The sequence below is a fragment of the Sphaeramia orbicularis genome, chromosome 11 (genome assembly GCF_902148855.1).
Source record: "Sphaeramia orbicularis chromosome 11, fSphaOr1.1, whole genome shotgun sequence".
Lineage (NCBI taxonomy): Eukaryota > Metazoa > Chordata > Actinopteri > Kurtiformes > Apogonidae > Sphaeramia > Sphaeramia orbicularis.
In genome coordinates this window covers 54,746,430-54,760,665 of record NC_043967.1, presented here as the reverse complement: position 1 = coordinate 54,760,665, position 14,236 = coordinate 54,746,430, and the positions used below count along the sequence as shown (strand labels likewise).

Genomic DNA, 14,236 nt, shown 5'->3' with positions numbered 1-14,236 from the left:
TATGGAAATCAGGACTCACTCCAACAGGGACCTGGATTAACTCAAATCATCAGTCACCTCAATGGATCAGTCACTTTGAGTATTGATTGGGAATATGGGATACCAACATAAAGACAACAGTGATTCAGTTCTTTTATCACTGACACAACCTGATGATAAACTGTTCAATATAAAACCAAATAACCTCTGAATATGTACATCAAACCTGCTGTTTTCATGTTCATCTGTACATGGTGTTTTATTCACTTTTTGCTGATTTTGTCCAATAAAGGCTCAAATTAAATACAGTATTGTTCTTCTCCTGTTAAAGCTGGATAATCTAATAGGATTTGTTCCAATTACATAATGATTCCTTGTTGTTAAGTATTCCATCGTGGTCACTGGCAAAACCATGTAAAAAAAATTCTAATCCAATCCAACTTTATTTGTGAAGCACTTTAAAACAACCGCAGTAAATACAGAAGAATAAATAAACATTAAAACATTTAATTTTTAAACAGACAACGCTGAGTACATCATTAATAATAATTCTTACACAATCATTTTTCAGTGTTTTTTCTAAGACAGTACAGAAGATAAAAAAAAAAAAGTAGAAATCCCTTAAACACATTTAAAGATTCTGGAATAAGAGTAGCATATCATCAGCATTAAGTGATGTAACATAATTTTCATCTTTAATAACACAAGAAACATTTAATGTTTCTGTTGAAGAACTCAATCATAAAGACAAATAACAAAAACATGAAAACATAAAAATCCCGTTCAAATATGCAAAGACTGATGGAAATATAGGAAACTCATTTTCCTTAAACAATTGGAATTTAATATTTTTGTCAGAATGTAGATAAGGTTAACCAAATATAAATTACAAATATTTTAAACATTTTATAAATCTGGAATAAAGTGTGGATTATCATCAGTATAAAGTGATATAATATAGTTTTCATCTTTAATAAATCTGGAAATATTTACTTTGTGTGTAGAAAAACGTGGACATAAAAACAAATATAAAAAAGTAAAAACAATCAAAGAAATCAAGTTTAATAATTATGGAAGGATTGAATAACTAATGTGGCATTTTTGATGTTCAGCTCATGATTTAAAACGGTGGAAAAACAAGAATAATAAAGTGTTAAACAGTGTAATTTATCCCAGTTATGGATTGGATAGTGTTGTTAGAATAGAATAGAATAGAATAGAATAGAATAGAATAGAATAGAATAGAATAGAATAGAATGCCTTTATTGTCATTATACATATGTAACACGCAATTATAAGAGACAACTCTCTGGTGTTGTGTAGTGCAAAACTGTTTAAAGAAGAAAAGAAGTGTAAATATATATATACAGTATAAAAACAGGCATGTCACAAACCAAGAAAACAGTACAGATAAGTATATATTGCACTTTGACCCTGGCTGAACACGATGACATGTGTTAAATATATGTCCTTTGTGAGGTATTGTCATTGTCACCATCTAGTGTTTTAGTTTCAGTGCAGCTGTGGATCAGATCAGTTCCTCTGCAGCTGAAGGAGGTTTTTGTACGACGGTTTTTCACTGTGTGAACACATACTGACTGTTGATAGAGTGTGTACAATGACAGTAATAAACTGCTGCATCTTCAGCCTGAACATCACTGATGGTCAGAGTGAAATGAGAGTTTGATCCACTGCCTGAAAAACGACTGGAAATCCCTGACTGTCGAGTGGTGATAGAGTAAATGAGAAGTTTAGGAGTTTCTTCATCTCTCTGTTGGTACCATTGTAATTCAGAGCTGTAAATTCTCTGACTGGTGGTACATGTGATGGTGGTGGAGGCTCCCAGACCAGAGCTCACTGCTCCAGGCTGAGTCACTGTGACCTGGCCTCTGGACTCTGAGGATACAGAGACACAAACATAAAGCAGCGTCATGGTTTTGTCTTCTTCATCTCAGAGGGACGGATGTTCATAGAGGAGAGGAGTTGGATTCTCTGGACTTTACCTGTGAAGCAGCAGCAGAGGAGAGTCCAGATGAGGACGGAGACCAAAGTCATGCTTTGGATGAGGACCATTTGTGTGTGTTGTGTTGTGATGAAGGACAGCTGTCAGTCATCCACAGTTCCAGTGTCAGGACTATAAACTCTCCCAGAGCACTGGAGCATGGTGCTGCTGATGCAAAGTCACTGTATGGAAATCAGGACTCACTCCAACAGGGACCTGGATTAACTCGGATCATCAGTCACCTCAATGGATCAATCACTTTGAGTATTGATTGGGAATATGTGGGAGTTGATTTTACATCATAATCAGTTCAACATTGTACAGGTTCAGAAAGATTCATTTGACAATTAATATTTTCAAAAAGGGAAATATTTCATTAAGGATTTATTTATATCTTAATTCCACATGGTGGGTAAATATGTTTCAGATGTTTGTAGTTTGTTCATATTTCAGGTATTTGAAGGTTCAGTGTCTGCTCACAGACTGATGTTCATTCTTTATCAGATACAATCAACATTTAACCTCAACATTTAGTCTGTACATGTTACTTATTTTAATGACTGAACTTGTGAAATGTAATGTTTCTCAGAGTATTTTTATTCAGTGAACAAATGTTCTCTATCAGTAACAGAACCTGATCCACAAACTGAGTATGAGGAGTGAAAATCCTCTGATGTTAATACTGATTTCATCTACATGTTGCATTAATGGGTCTGATTTACAAACTTCTACAACTGTTTGATTATGAAACTGTTTTACAGCGATTAATATTTATATTCATCAAACATCAGTATTTCATGTGAATGATGTGACGTTGAGTTTGAGTGACTATTTTCATCTTTGTATCTTTGGTTCTGAAACCTGTCTGTTGTCACGGTTCAGCAGTGATGCTTGACCGTTGCCATGGTTACTGAGCTCCGAGGGGAAAACGACACACTGAGTAGAACATAGTAATTTAAGGTCTTTAATATTATTAGGAAACAGACATATGGGAATTCTGCTTCATGAACCTCAACTTTGGTGTTTTAAGATACAAAAGTATAATTCTAGTGGCAGTGTGATTTGATAATCCTCCTGTAACATTAAAATCCAATCAATCTGGTAAAAACTGCTTTAAATTATTTCCATAAAGACAGAAAACCTTCAGGCTGTAAGAACAATGAACATGTATGTAGAAAAGAGGAATTCTATTTGATCCAACCCACAATCTGTATTTACAATATATATTATATATTTTTAATAATATCTACATCTATCAGAAGAAAAAAGAGTTGAACTGTTCAATGTGATGCATTTTTGCAATTTCTTTGTAGAATTTCTGTATCTTCCGTTAAGATGCATTAATTTTCACGATGGAGCTGAAGTGTTAGAGGAACCAAATTCAGTCATAAATAATAAAGTCCATCTAATCTCTTCATTTTAAGATTTACATTTGAGATTAATTGAAAATATATTGTTTTTGTGTAAGAAATAATCAAGTATCATAAGCATAAAGTAGATTTTATTGTCCAAGAATTTAGTTGAAACCTGTCAGGAATAATGTGAACATTTAGTTTAGTGTTAGAAAATCTTTGTCTCTAAAAAGAAAGCAGCATTTCTGAACATTTTTGTTTGAATCAAATTTACATGTAGGTTTTTATAGTCAGAGTGAAGGATGGGATTGTATAAGTATATCTGTCCTTTAATGTCTTAAGTAAATCGTTAAATAATAAATTGTTTTCCATATATTCATGTCACTCAAAAACATGCATCTCTTTAAATTCAGATTTCAGTTAAAAAGCTTAAAAATCATTTCACACACAAAAATGACAAAATAAATCCACTACTCCTGGAGCGGTGAAGGCAGTGGGGTTGGGTGGCCCTGCCAACAGGGTGTCCCTTTTTTTTTTTTTTTTTTGTCGGGGGGTTGGCAACTTTATCGATGAAAGACATACTGGTTTATAATAGAATCCTAAAACTGTTCAATTACTTGTAACTTTATTCAAACCAAATGAGAATATGGAATCATAATGGATAAGAGGATGTCGTCTGCAAACAAACTGATTTCATGGCAATATGAAGAAAAATGTGTTTGTAATTTTATGCTTATGTTTATGTTTACACATTTGGCAGACGCTTTTTTCCAAAGCGACTTACAGGGGAAAACCAATTAAATCACTCAAACAATCAAATTTATTTATATAGCGCCAGATCACAAAAAACCTGATCTGAACCCGAGTGGTGTTTTGTTACTGGACTTCTGTGCTAGTCACAGTTTGTCCATAACAAACACCATGTTCCAACACAGGGATGTCCATAAGTGCACTTGGCACCAGGACACCCTAGGCCGGAGGTCGATGATCGACTTCATTGTCGTATCATCAGACCTCCGGCCGCGTGTTTTGGACACTCGGGTGAAGAGAGGGGCAGAGCTGTCAACCGATCACCACCTGGTGGTGAGTTGGATCCGCTGGCGAAGGAGGAAACCGGACCGACTCGGCAGGCCCAAACGTGTTGTGAGGGTCTGTTGGGAACATCTGGCAGAACCCGATGTCAGTGTGGTCTTCAACTCCCACCTCCGGGAGAGCTTCTCCCAGATCCCGGGGGAGGCTGGGGACATTGAGTCCGAGTGGACCATGTTCTCCACCTCCATTGTCGAAGCGGCTGCTCGGAGCTGTGGTCGCAAGGTCTCCGGTGCCTGTCGTGGCGGCAATCCCCGAACCCGGTGGTGGACCCCGGAAGTAAGGGATGCCGTCAAGCTGAAGAAGGAGTCTTATCGGGCCTTGTTGGCCCGTGGGACTCCCGAGGCAGCTGATGGGTACCGGAAGGCCAAGCGTGCCGCAGCCCAGGCAGCTGTGGAGGCAAAAACTCGGGTCTGGGTGGAGTTTGGGGAGACCATGGAGGAGGACTATCGGTCGGCCTCGAGGAAATTCTGGCAAACCATCCGGCGCCTCAGGAGGGGAGAGCAGTGCGCCACCAACACTGTTTACAGTGGAAGTGGGGAGCTGCTGACCTCGACTGGGGATGTTGTCGGGCGGTGGAAGGAATGCTTCGAGGATCTCCTCAATCCCACTGCCACGTCTTCCATAGAAGAAGCAGAGGCTGAGGTCTCAGAGGTGGACTCGTCCATCACCCAAGCTGAAGTCACCGAGGTGGTTGGACAGCTCCTCGGTGGCAGGGCACCGGGGGTGGATGAGATTCGCCCTGAGTACCTTAAGTCTCTGGATGTGCAGGGACTGTCTTGGTTGACACATCTCTGTAACATCGCGTGGCGGTCGGGGACAGTACCTCTGGATTGGCAGACCGGGGTGGTGGTTCCCCTTTTTAAGAAAGGGGACCGGAGGATGTGCTCCAACTACAGGGGGATCACACTCCTCAGCCTCCCGGGGAAAGTCTATTCCAGGGTACTGGAGAGGAGGATCCGACCGATAGTCGAACCTCGGATCCAGGAGGAACAATGCGGTTTTCGTCCTGGTCGTGGAACGCTGGACCAGCTCTATACTCTCCATCGGGTGCTCGAGGGTTCATGGGAGTTCGCCCAACCAGTCCACATGTGTTTTGTGGATCTGGAGAAGGCGTTTGACCATGTCCCTCGTGGTATCTTGTGGGGGGTGCTTCGGGAGTATGGGGTCCGGGGCCCTTTGCTAAGGGCAGTCCGGTCCTTGTATGACCGAAGCAGGAGCCTGGTTCGCATTGCCGGCAGTAAGTCAGACCTGTTCCAGGTGCATGTTGGACTCCGGCAGGGCTGCCCTTTGTCACCGGTTCTGTTCATAATTTTTATGGACAGAATTTCTAGGCGCAGCCAAGGGCTGGAGGGGGTCTGGTTTGGGGACCACAGGATTTCATCTCTGCTTTTTGCAGATGATGTTGTCCTGTTGGCCTCAACGAACCTGGACCTTCAGCGTGCACTGGGGTGGTTTGCAGCCGAGTGTGAAGCGAGCGGGATGAGGATCAGCACCTCCAAATCCGAGGCCATGGTTCTCGACCGGAAAAAGGTGGTTTGCCCTCTCCGGGTCGGTGGGGAGTCTTTGCCCCAAGTGGAGGAGTTCAAGTGTCTCGGGGTCTTGTTCACGAGTGAGGGAAGGATGGAGCGTGAGATTGACAGACGGATCGGTGCAGCGTCTGCAGTGATGCAGTCGCTGTACCGGTTGGTTGTGGTAAAGAAGGAGCTGAGCCGAGAGGCGAAGCTCTGGATTTACCGGTCAATCTACGTTCCTACCCTCACCTATGGTCATGAGCTTTGGGTCATGACCGAAAGGACAAGATCCCGGATACAAGCGGTCGAAATGAGTTTCCTCCGTCGGGTGGCTGGGCGCACCCTTAGGGATAGGGTGAGGAGCTCAGTCACCAGGGAGGAGCTCAGAGTAGAGCCGCTGCTCCTCCACATCGAGAGGGGCCAGCTGAGGTGGCTCGGGCATCTGTTTCGGATGCCTCCTGGACGCCTCCCTGGGGAGGTGTTCCGGGCATGTCCCACCGGGAGGAGACCTCGGGGAAGACCCAGGACACGCTGGAGAGACTATGTCTCTCGGCTGGCCTGGGAACGCCTCGGGATCCCCCCGGAAGAGCTGGAGGAGGAGTCTGGGGAGAGGGAAGTCTGGGCATCCCTGCTTAGACTGTTACCCCCGCAACCCGGCCCCGGATAAGCGGAAGAGAATGGATGGATGGATGGACAGATCACAAAAAAGTTATCTCATGACACTTTACATATAGAGTTGGTCAAAACCAGACTCTAAGCCAATTTACAGAAACCCAACAGAATCCTCCAGGAGCAAACACTTGTGACTGGTGACAGTGGCGAGGAAAAACTTCCCTTTAACAGCAGAAACCTGGAGCAGAGCCAGACTGAGGAGGATGGCTGTCTGCCTTGACCAGTTGGGGTTAAAGAGAGAGGGTAAAAAAAGAGAAAAAGAGAGAGCGATAGAGATAGAGACTGGGGGAGAGGGGGAGAAGGGGGGGAGTGGGGGAGACACATGGAGGAAGTTGAGGATAAGTGAGTGGTGATGATGAGGGCAGGGAAGAGGCAGGACCAATTTTGAGTTGAATGTGAGCAAAAAACCAGATAAATATTCTGATCTATCGTTGTACAGACTGTGTTCATTGAACTGTATCAGTCAGTTCAGTTTCTGTTCAGTCTGAAGGAGGTTTTTGTATGACAGTTTTTCAATGTGTGAAACAGGCTGTGACCCTGCTGACAGTAATAAACTCCTGCATCTTCAGCCTGAACATCACTGATGGTCAGAGTGAAATGAGAGTTTGATCCACTGCCTGAAAAACGACTGGAAATCCCTGATTGTCGAGTGGTGGCAACAGAAATGAGAAGTTTAGGAGTTTCTCCATCTCTTTGTTGGTACCAGTGTAAACGGTTAGAGCTCCCAATATTCTGACTGGTGGTACATGTGATGGTGGTGGAGGCTCCCAGATCAGAGCTCACTGCTCCAGGCTGAGTCACTGTGACCTGGCCTCTGGACCCTGAGGATACAGAGACACAAACATAAAGCAGCGTCATGGTTTTGTCTTCTTCATCTCAGAGGGACGGATGTTCATAGAGGAGAGGAGTTGGATTCTCTGGACTTTACCTGTGAAGCAGCAGCAGAGGAGAGTCCAGATGAGGACGGAGACCAAAGTCATGCTTTGGATGAGGACCATTTGTGTGTGTTGTGTTGTGATGAAGGACAGCTGTCAGTCATCCACAGTTCCAGTGTCAGGACTATAAACTCTCCCAGAGCACTGGAGCATGGTGCTGCTGATGCAAAGTCACTGTATGGAAATCAGGACTCACTCCAACAGGGACCTGGATTAACTCTAATCATCAATCACCTCAATGGATCAATCACTTTGTTTTTCACTTTGGTTTTAACGTCTGTGTCAGAGGTTTTTACTGAAAAATGGTCTCATTTTACTTTTGAAAGACAGTGAATGTTCTTCAAATAAACCTCATAATTAAAGTTATAAAACACATCCTGTCATTTAACAGCCACATGAAAGAAAAATGAACATATGACAGAAGACATGACAGTAATAACGACAGTGATTTCTTTTTTATTTTGACGAGACCTGATGAGACTGGAGCTGATCTTCAACACATCATCAGGTTCATGACGCTGCACTATAATCACTGAGTCACAATGTGCATTTTTTCACTCACTCACACGTTTATGTCCATGACAACACTGACCAAATCCCACCACGTTTTGATAAAGTGTGACAACAGTAATAATAACTTCAGCAGTGATGACGCGTGTCCAGAGGCCTTGGTTTTGCAGCTTAACAATCCGACCACGTTCAAACAGAGAAAGCTTATTTGCCTTTGCCATCAGGAGGTCATGACAGTGTGAATACCTGACAGAAAATGACACTGAATCCACATTTTTGAGCAGATTTTGGCTTTTAAAGGCTGTGGTCTTAAACTTTGGGTCAGCTGATGAACAGCCTATTTCAGTTTGATTGTTCTTTTCAATAAATTGCTGACTCAAATTCTATTATTGTCTCTCTCCCATCTCTTCTGTTTGCATTTTAAACCTCAACTCAGAACCTTCTTAAGATCCAACAGTGCAATATATAAATTCACACAATTTTTCAAGTGGTCTTAAAATTTTGATCAGGAGTGTAAATAGAAATGGAATAAATGTGGAACTAAATCTATATTTGTATTGATTGTTGTGTTTGTGTTGTGATTCATTTTGTCCTGATGCTGCTGTGTTTTACACATTCACACTGACTTTGTTGAGTTTGTTGTTTTCAGAGTCACAGAGCCGTGTCTTTACACTCAGAGGTTTTTGTACGACGACTCAACCACTTTGTATCACTGTGGTGGACGTTCGGTGGAGGAACCAGACTGGAGGTTGGAAGTAAGTGAAAAATTCAACTAATTTAAATCATTTATCATCGATATTTACTTTCACAGATAGAATTTTCACCTTTTTCTAATGACTGTACATCAACTTTAAATGTTAGTGAACAGTAGGTGTTTGGTAACAATTAGAAATATGTGAAATGACTCATGGCTGTAGTTGTTGGTGTAAAGACAGAAACATAATTGATAGTTTAGATTAAAGCTGAGACTTGAGGACTTGTAGTTTTACTAAACATTTCTTTCCATATCTGTGTCTCACTGATGTTTAAACTGATGTAAATGAGAAGAGTTCAGACTTTAGTCCAAGTTTTACATCAGTTCATTGTCATGTTCCACCATAAACATATTAGTTTATCATATCAGTGACATTAAAAAACTCAACTAAATCTACAAACAGATGCACATTTGAAAAATGTCTCAGTATCTTCTCATTGTGTCAGTTACAGTTTGTAGTTTATGTTGGAATCATTGACAGTGATTTGCACAGTGATAACTGAAATCGACATGAAGATGTGATTGTGGTCAGTTATTTATGTTGCTGTTTGTTCTGAACTCCGTCATGCGTCTGTTTTTGTTGGACAGTAAATATGTTCACAACGTTGAACAGAACCATGAATATTAGACATTTTCCATCATATACAGTCTGTCTTTGTTTCTAATACAGACGTTACCTATCGCCTTGAGTTTGATCTGTTTTTATCGTCATGTTTTTTCATGAACAAAAGAGAAAAATTATTGATTTTTCAAACTCAGCTCAGATTTTGTCCAAGACTAAACTTGTATTAATTTTCAGAGGTTATTTGGTTTTATATTGAACAGTTTATCATCAGGTTGTGTCAGTGATAAAAGAACTGAATCACTGTTGTGTTTATGTTGGTTTCAATATAAATAGGTTTGAATGAATGTTAATGACAATACAGATGATTATTATTATTTCATTAGTGACTTTGTCCAACAGTTGAAAGAACACAGCACAGACTTGGTTGAACATGTTCTTTCAGTGCACTTTGCTGTATTTCCGCTCATATGAGGACTGTTTGTGCTGATTTCCAAGTTGAGTTTGTTTCCAGGAAGTGAAACCATGTGTGAGTGAGTGACTGGTGGAGCAGAAAAACCATCTGACACCAAGTCCTTCAAGGAGAAAATCCCCTCTCACATAGTCACTGTGTCCAAGTGTGTGATGTGTGATTGACAGCTGTGTGGTCCCTGTCCTCTAAGCTGATTGGTGTCTCCTAGGTAATGTCCGTCCCACCCTGACGGTGCTGCCCCCCTCCAGAGAGGAGCTGCAGCAGGGGAAGGCCACGCTCATGTGCCTGGCCAACAAGGGCTTCCCCTCAGACTGGAGTCTGTCCTGGAAGGTGAACGGCGGCAGCAGCAGCAGCTGGGAGGAGAGCAGGAGCCCCGCGGTGCTGCAGAAGGACGGCCACTACAGCTGGAGCAGCACCCTGAGGCTCCCTGCAGACCAGTGGAGGAAGGTGGGCTCTGTGACCTGTGAGGCCACCCAGGGCTCCCAGTCTGCACTCTCACACACACTGAGGACACACCAGTGTTCCCAGTACTGAGCCCACTCACTGGGGATCACCTACTGCTCTGACTCTGCTCATCAGCTCACTCTGTCTCTCCAACTCTCTGGCTTTGTGTCATTTCAACACTTTGAACAGCAAACATTTTCAGGCTTCTCTCACTGCTGCAATATTGTTTCAGTGTTTGACCACAAATAAACGTCTGTACATCAAACCTGCTGTTTTCATGTTGATCATTATGTCGTGTTTTATTCATTTTTATCTGATTTTGTCCAATAAAGGGTCAAATTAAATACAGTTCATAGTTATTTCTCCTCCTGTTAATGCTGCATAATCTAATAGGATTTTTTCCAATTACATAATGATTCCTTGTTAAGTATTCCATTGTGGTCACTGCAAAATCATTGAAAAAAAAAATTCTAATCCAATCCAATTTTATTTGTAAAGCACTTAAAAACAACTGCCGTTGACCAAAGTGCTGTACAGAAAAATAATCATAAAAAGTAAATGTTTAAACACACAACATTGAATATATCATTAATAATAATTCTTACACATTCATCTTTCTGTATTTTTTCTCAGAATATACAGAAGATTAAAAAAAAAGAAAAGAAATCCTTTAAACACATTATAAGATTCTGGAATAAAAGCAGAATATGATCAGCAATTACATTATTTAACATAATTTTCATCTTTGATAACACACGAAGTATTTAATGTTTGTGTTGAACTCAATCATACAGACAAGTAGAAAGAAATGAAAACGAAGAAATCACATTCAAATATACAAAGACTGATGGAAATATAGGAAACTTGTCCTTCAAGAGTTTAATATTTTTGTCAGAATAAAGATAATGTTTACCAAAGATAAATTATTAATACTTTAATCATTTTATAAATCTTGAATAAAGACGAAATTATTATCACTATAAAGTGGTATAATTTTCATCTTCAATAAATCTGGAAATATTTACTTTGTGTGTAGAAAAATGTGGACATTAAAACAAATAGAAGTAAAAATCAAAGCAAGTTTAATAATTATGAAAGGACTGAATCATTAATGTGGCATTTTTTTGATGTTAAGTTCATGATTTAAAACTGTGTAAAAACAATAATAATAAAGTGTTAAATAGTGGATTTATCCCAGTTATGGATTGGATAGTGTTGTTACCATCTAGTGTTTTAGTTTCAGTGCAGCTGTGGATCAGATCAGTTCCTCTGCAGCTGAAGGAGGTTTTTGTACGACGGTTTTTCACTGTGTGAACACAGCTTGACTGTTGATATCGTGACGACTCTGACAGTAATAAACTGCTGCATCTTCAGCCTGAACATCACTGATGGTCAGAGTGAAACGAGAGTTTGATCCACTGCCTGAAAAACGACTGGAAATCCCCGATTCTCGAGTGGTGGCATGATAAATGAGAAGTTTAGGAGTTTCTCCATCTCTCTGTTGGTACCAGGCTAAAAGATGGTAGTTGCTCCAAACACGAACATTCTGACTGGTGGTACATGTGATGGTGGTGGAGGCTCCCAGATCAGAGCTCACTGCTCCAGGCTGAGTCACTGTGACCTGGCCTCTGGACTCTGAGGATACAGAGACACAAACATAAAGCAGCGTCATGGTTTTGTCTTCTTCATCTCAGAGGGACGGATGTTCATAGAGGAGAGGAGTTGGATTCTCTGGACTTTACCTGTGAAGCAGCAGCAGAGGAGAGTCCAGATGAGGACGGAGACCAAAGTCATGCTTTGGATGAGGACCATTTGTGTGTGTTGTGTTGTGATGAAGGACAGCTGTCAGTCATCCACAGTTCCAGTGTCAGGACTATAAACTCTCCCAGAGCACTGGAGCATGGTGCTGCTGATGCAAAGTCACTGTATGGAAATCAGGACTCATTCCAACAGGTAATCTGATTACTCTACATCAGTGATTCTTAACTGACAGTCCGTGGACCACATCCGGCCCCCAGAGCTTTCTATCCAGCCCACAGAATATGACTGAACTCAGGAATAGCTCAGTGAGGAGGAAAAACTATGTTTTTATATTTGTTTGACAAATGAAACAAACTCAAAGGAGATCCTGGTCCCCTTCAGGCAGAACCAGCCCAGACACACACCACTCATCATTAACAACTCAGTAGTGGAGATGGTCAGCAGCACCAGGTTCCTGGGGGGGCAGATAATGGACTCTCTGACCTGGTCCCAGCACACCACAGCCCTGGTACAGAGGGCTCAGCAGCACATGCACTTTCTGCAGTGGATGAGGAGGACACACCTCCCCCTCCCATTCTCACCACCTTCTACAGGGGCACTATAGAGAGCATCCTGAGCAGCTGCATCTCAGTCTGGGAAGCTTCTTGCAGTGCCTCTAATTGGACGTCCCTGCAGAGGCTGGTGAGGACCGCAGAAAAAATCCTCAGGACTATGTTTCCTCCCATCCAGGACAGTGCAGAGAAACGCTGTCTGACCAGAGCTCCAAGCATCATCACAGACCCCTCCCACCCCCATCATGGGCTGTTCTCACTACTGGCCTCAGGAAGGAAATTCCACAGCCCTCAGAGCAGAACAGTCAGGTTCAGCAACAGTAAAGAAAAACATCTATAACCTTGAACCCTTTCTCGTGCAAAAGACTATTTTTGGTCATTTCAGCATGCATTACAAGACAGTGACAGCAACAGTTCCAGTGAGGACAGTGAGTCAACAATCTGAGGTCCAATGTGGTCTACAGGGTCTGGAAGGTCCACCTGTGCATGAACAGTGAGTGGACCTGCTCTGTTAGGTACCATGAAGTAATGGTACTAATGTAAGGAGTGATGAAGTAGTGGTACTAATGTAAGGACTGATGAAGTAATGGTACTAATGTAAGGACTAATGAAGTAATGGTACTAATGTAAGGACTGATGAAGTAATGGTACTAATGTAAGGACTGATGAAGTAATGGTACTAATGTAAGGAGTGATGAAGTAGTGGTACTAATGTAAGGACTGATGAAGTAATGGTACTAATGTAAGGACTGATGAAGTAATGGTACTAATGTAAGGACTGATGAAGTAATGGTACTAATGTAAGGAGTGATGAAGTAGTGGTACTAATGTAAGGAGTGATAAAGTAATGGTACTAATGTAAGGACTGATGAAGTAATGGTACTAATGTAAGGACTGATGAAGTAATGGTACTAATGTAAGGACTGATGAAGTAATGGTACTAATGTAAGGAGTGATGAAGTAGTGGTACTAATGTAAGGAGTGATGAAATAATGGTACTAATGTAAGGAGTGATGAAATAATGGTACTAATGTAAGGAGTGATGAAATAATGGTACTAATCAGTGGCAATTTCTCATAGACTGCAAGGGAAACCCAGCTTTCCCTGAAACTATGAAAATTAAATGGTTAAATCTGTTCGGTTGTGTTAACATTTTATTGACTCCAATTGTGTGAGAACACGTTCATTGCAAAGTCGAGTTCGTTCAGAATCAGCTTTATCACAAATCAACAGACTCAGTGTTGTTCACTTCTCATACATTCCCGTGTCTCTGTTTTCTCATTCGGTCTCTGCTCAGTGCATTTGTCCGTAGACGCCTGGTGTCGATGCACTTCAATGGGACTGAGTGGAACAGTTTTTTTCATTGCCTCAAAACTGGACAGTAATTGGATAAATGCCACGATGTTGTCCCGACCCCGGACGCCTGATGTCTCTGGGGGTGAATGGAGCTGTGGGCGGAGCTCGGCTGGGCTGGACGCCAGGATTTCACATGCTGATTGGAGGATCAGTCGAAAGGCTCAATCCCGTTTGATTGACAGATAGTTTGAGATCTCCTCCTTCACTGACACAGTTCAGTTTAACACCGTCACACATTCTGCTTGTCATGTCGACTCCCAGACTGTGTCTGTCTTGTCTGTCG

General features: G+C 41.8%; 3 gene segments (V, D, J or C); 2 read left to right on the top strand and 1 right to left on the bottom strand.

Moving 5' to 3' along the window:
- The window catches only part of LOC115427913 (Ig kappa chain V-III region MOPC 63-like), a 44,896-nt gene extending 32,817 nt beyond the window's left edge, over positions 1-12,079 (bottom strand). The window contains 2 exon segments of the V gene segment in view: positions 11,598-11,920; positions 12,028-12,079. Coding sequence covers positions 11,598-11,920; positions 12,028-12,079 — 375 coding nt within the window.
- Positions 1-14,236, top strand: part of LOC115427908 (Ig kappa chain V-IV region S107B-like) — a 65,631-nt gene that overhangs the window by 45,112 nt on the left and 6,283 nt on the right.
- LOC115427920 (Ig kappa-b4 chain C region-like) lies at positions 8,693-10,550 on the top strand. The segment is given in 2 exon segments: positions 8,693-8,808; positions 10,050-10,550. A coding segment is annotated over 1 exon segment (255 nt).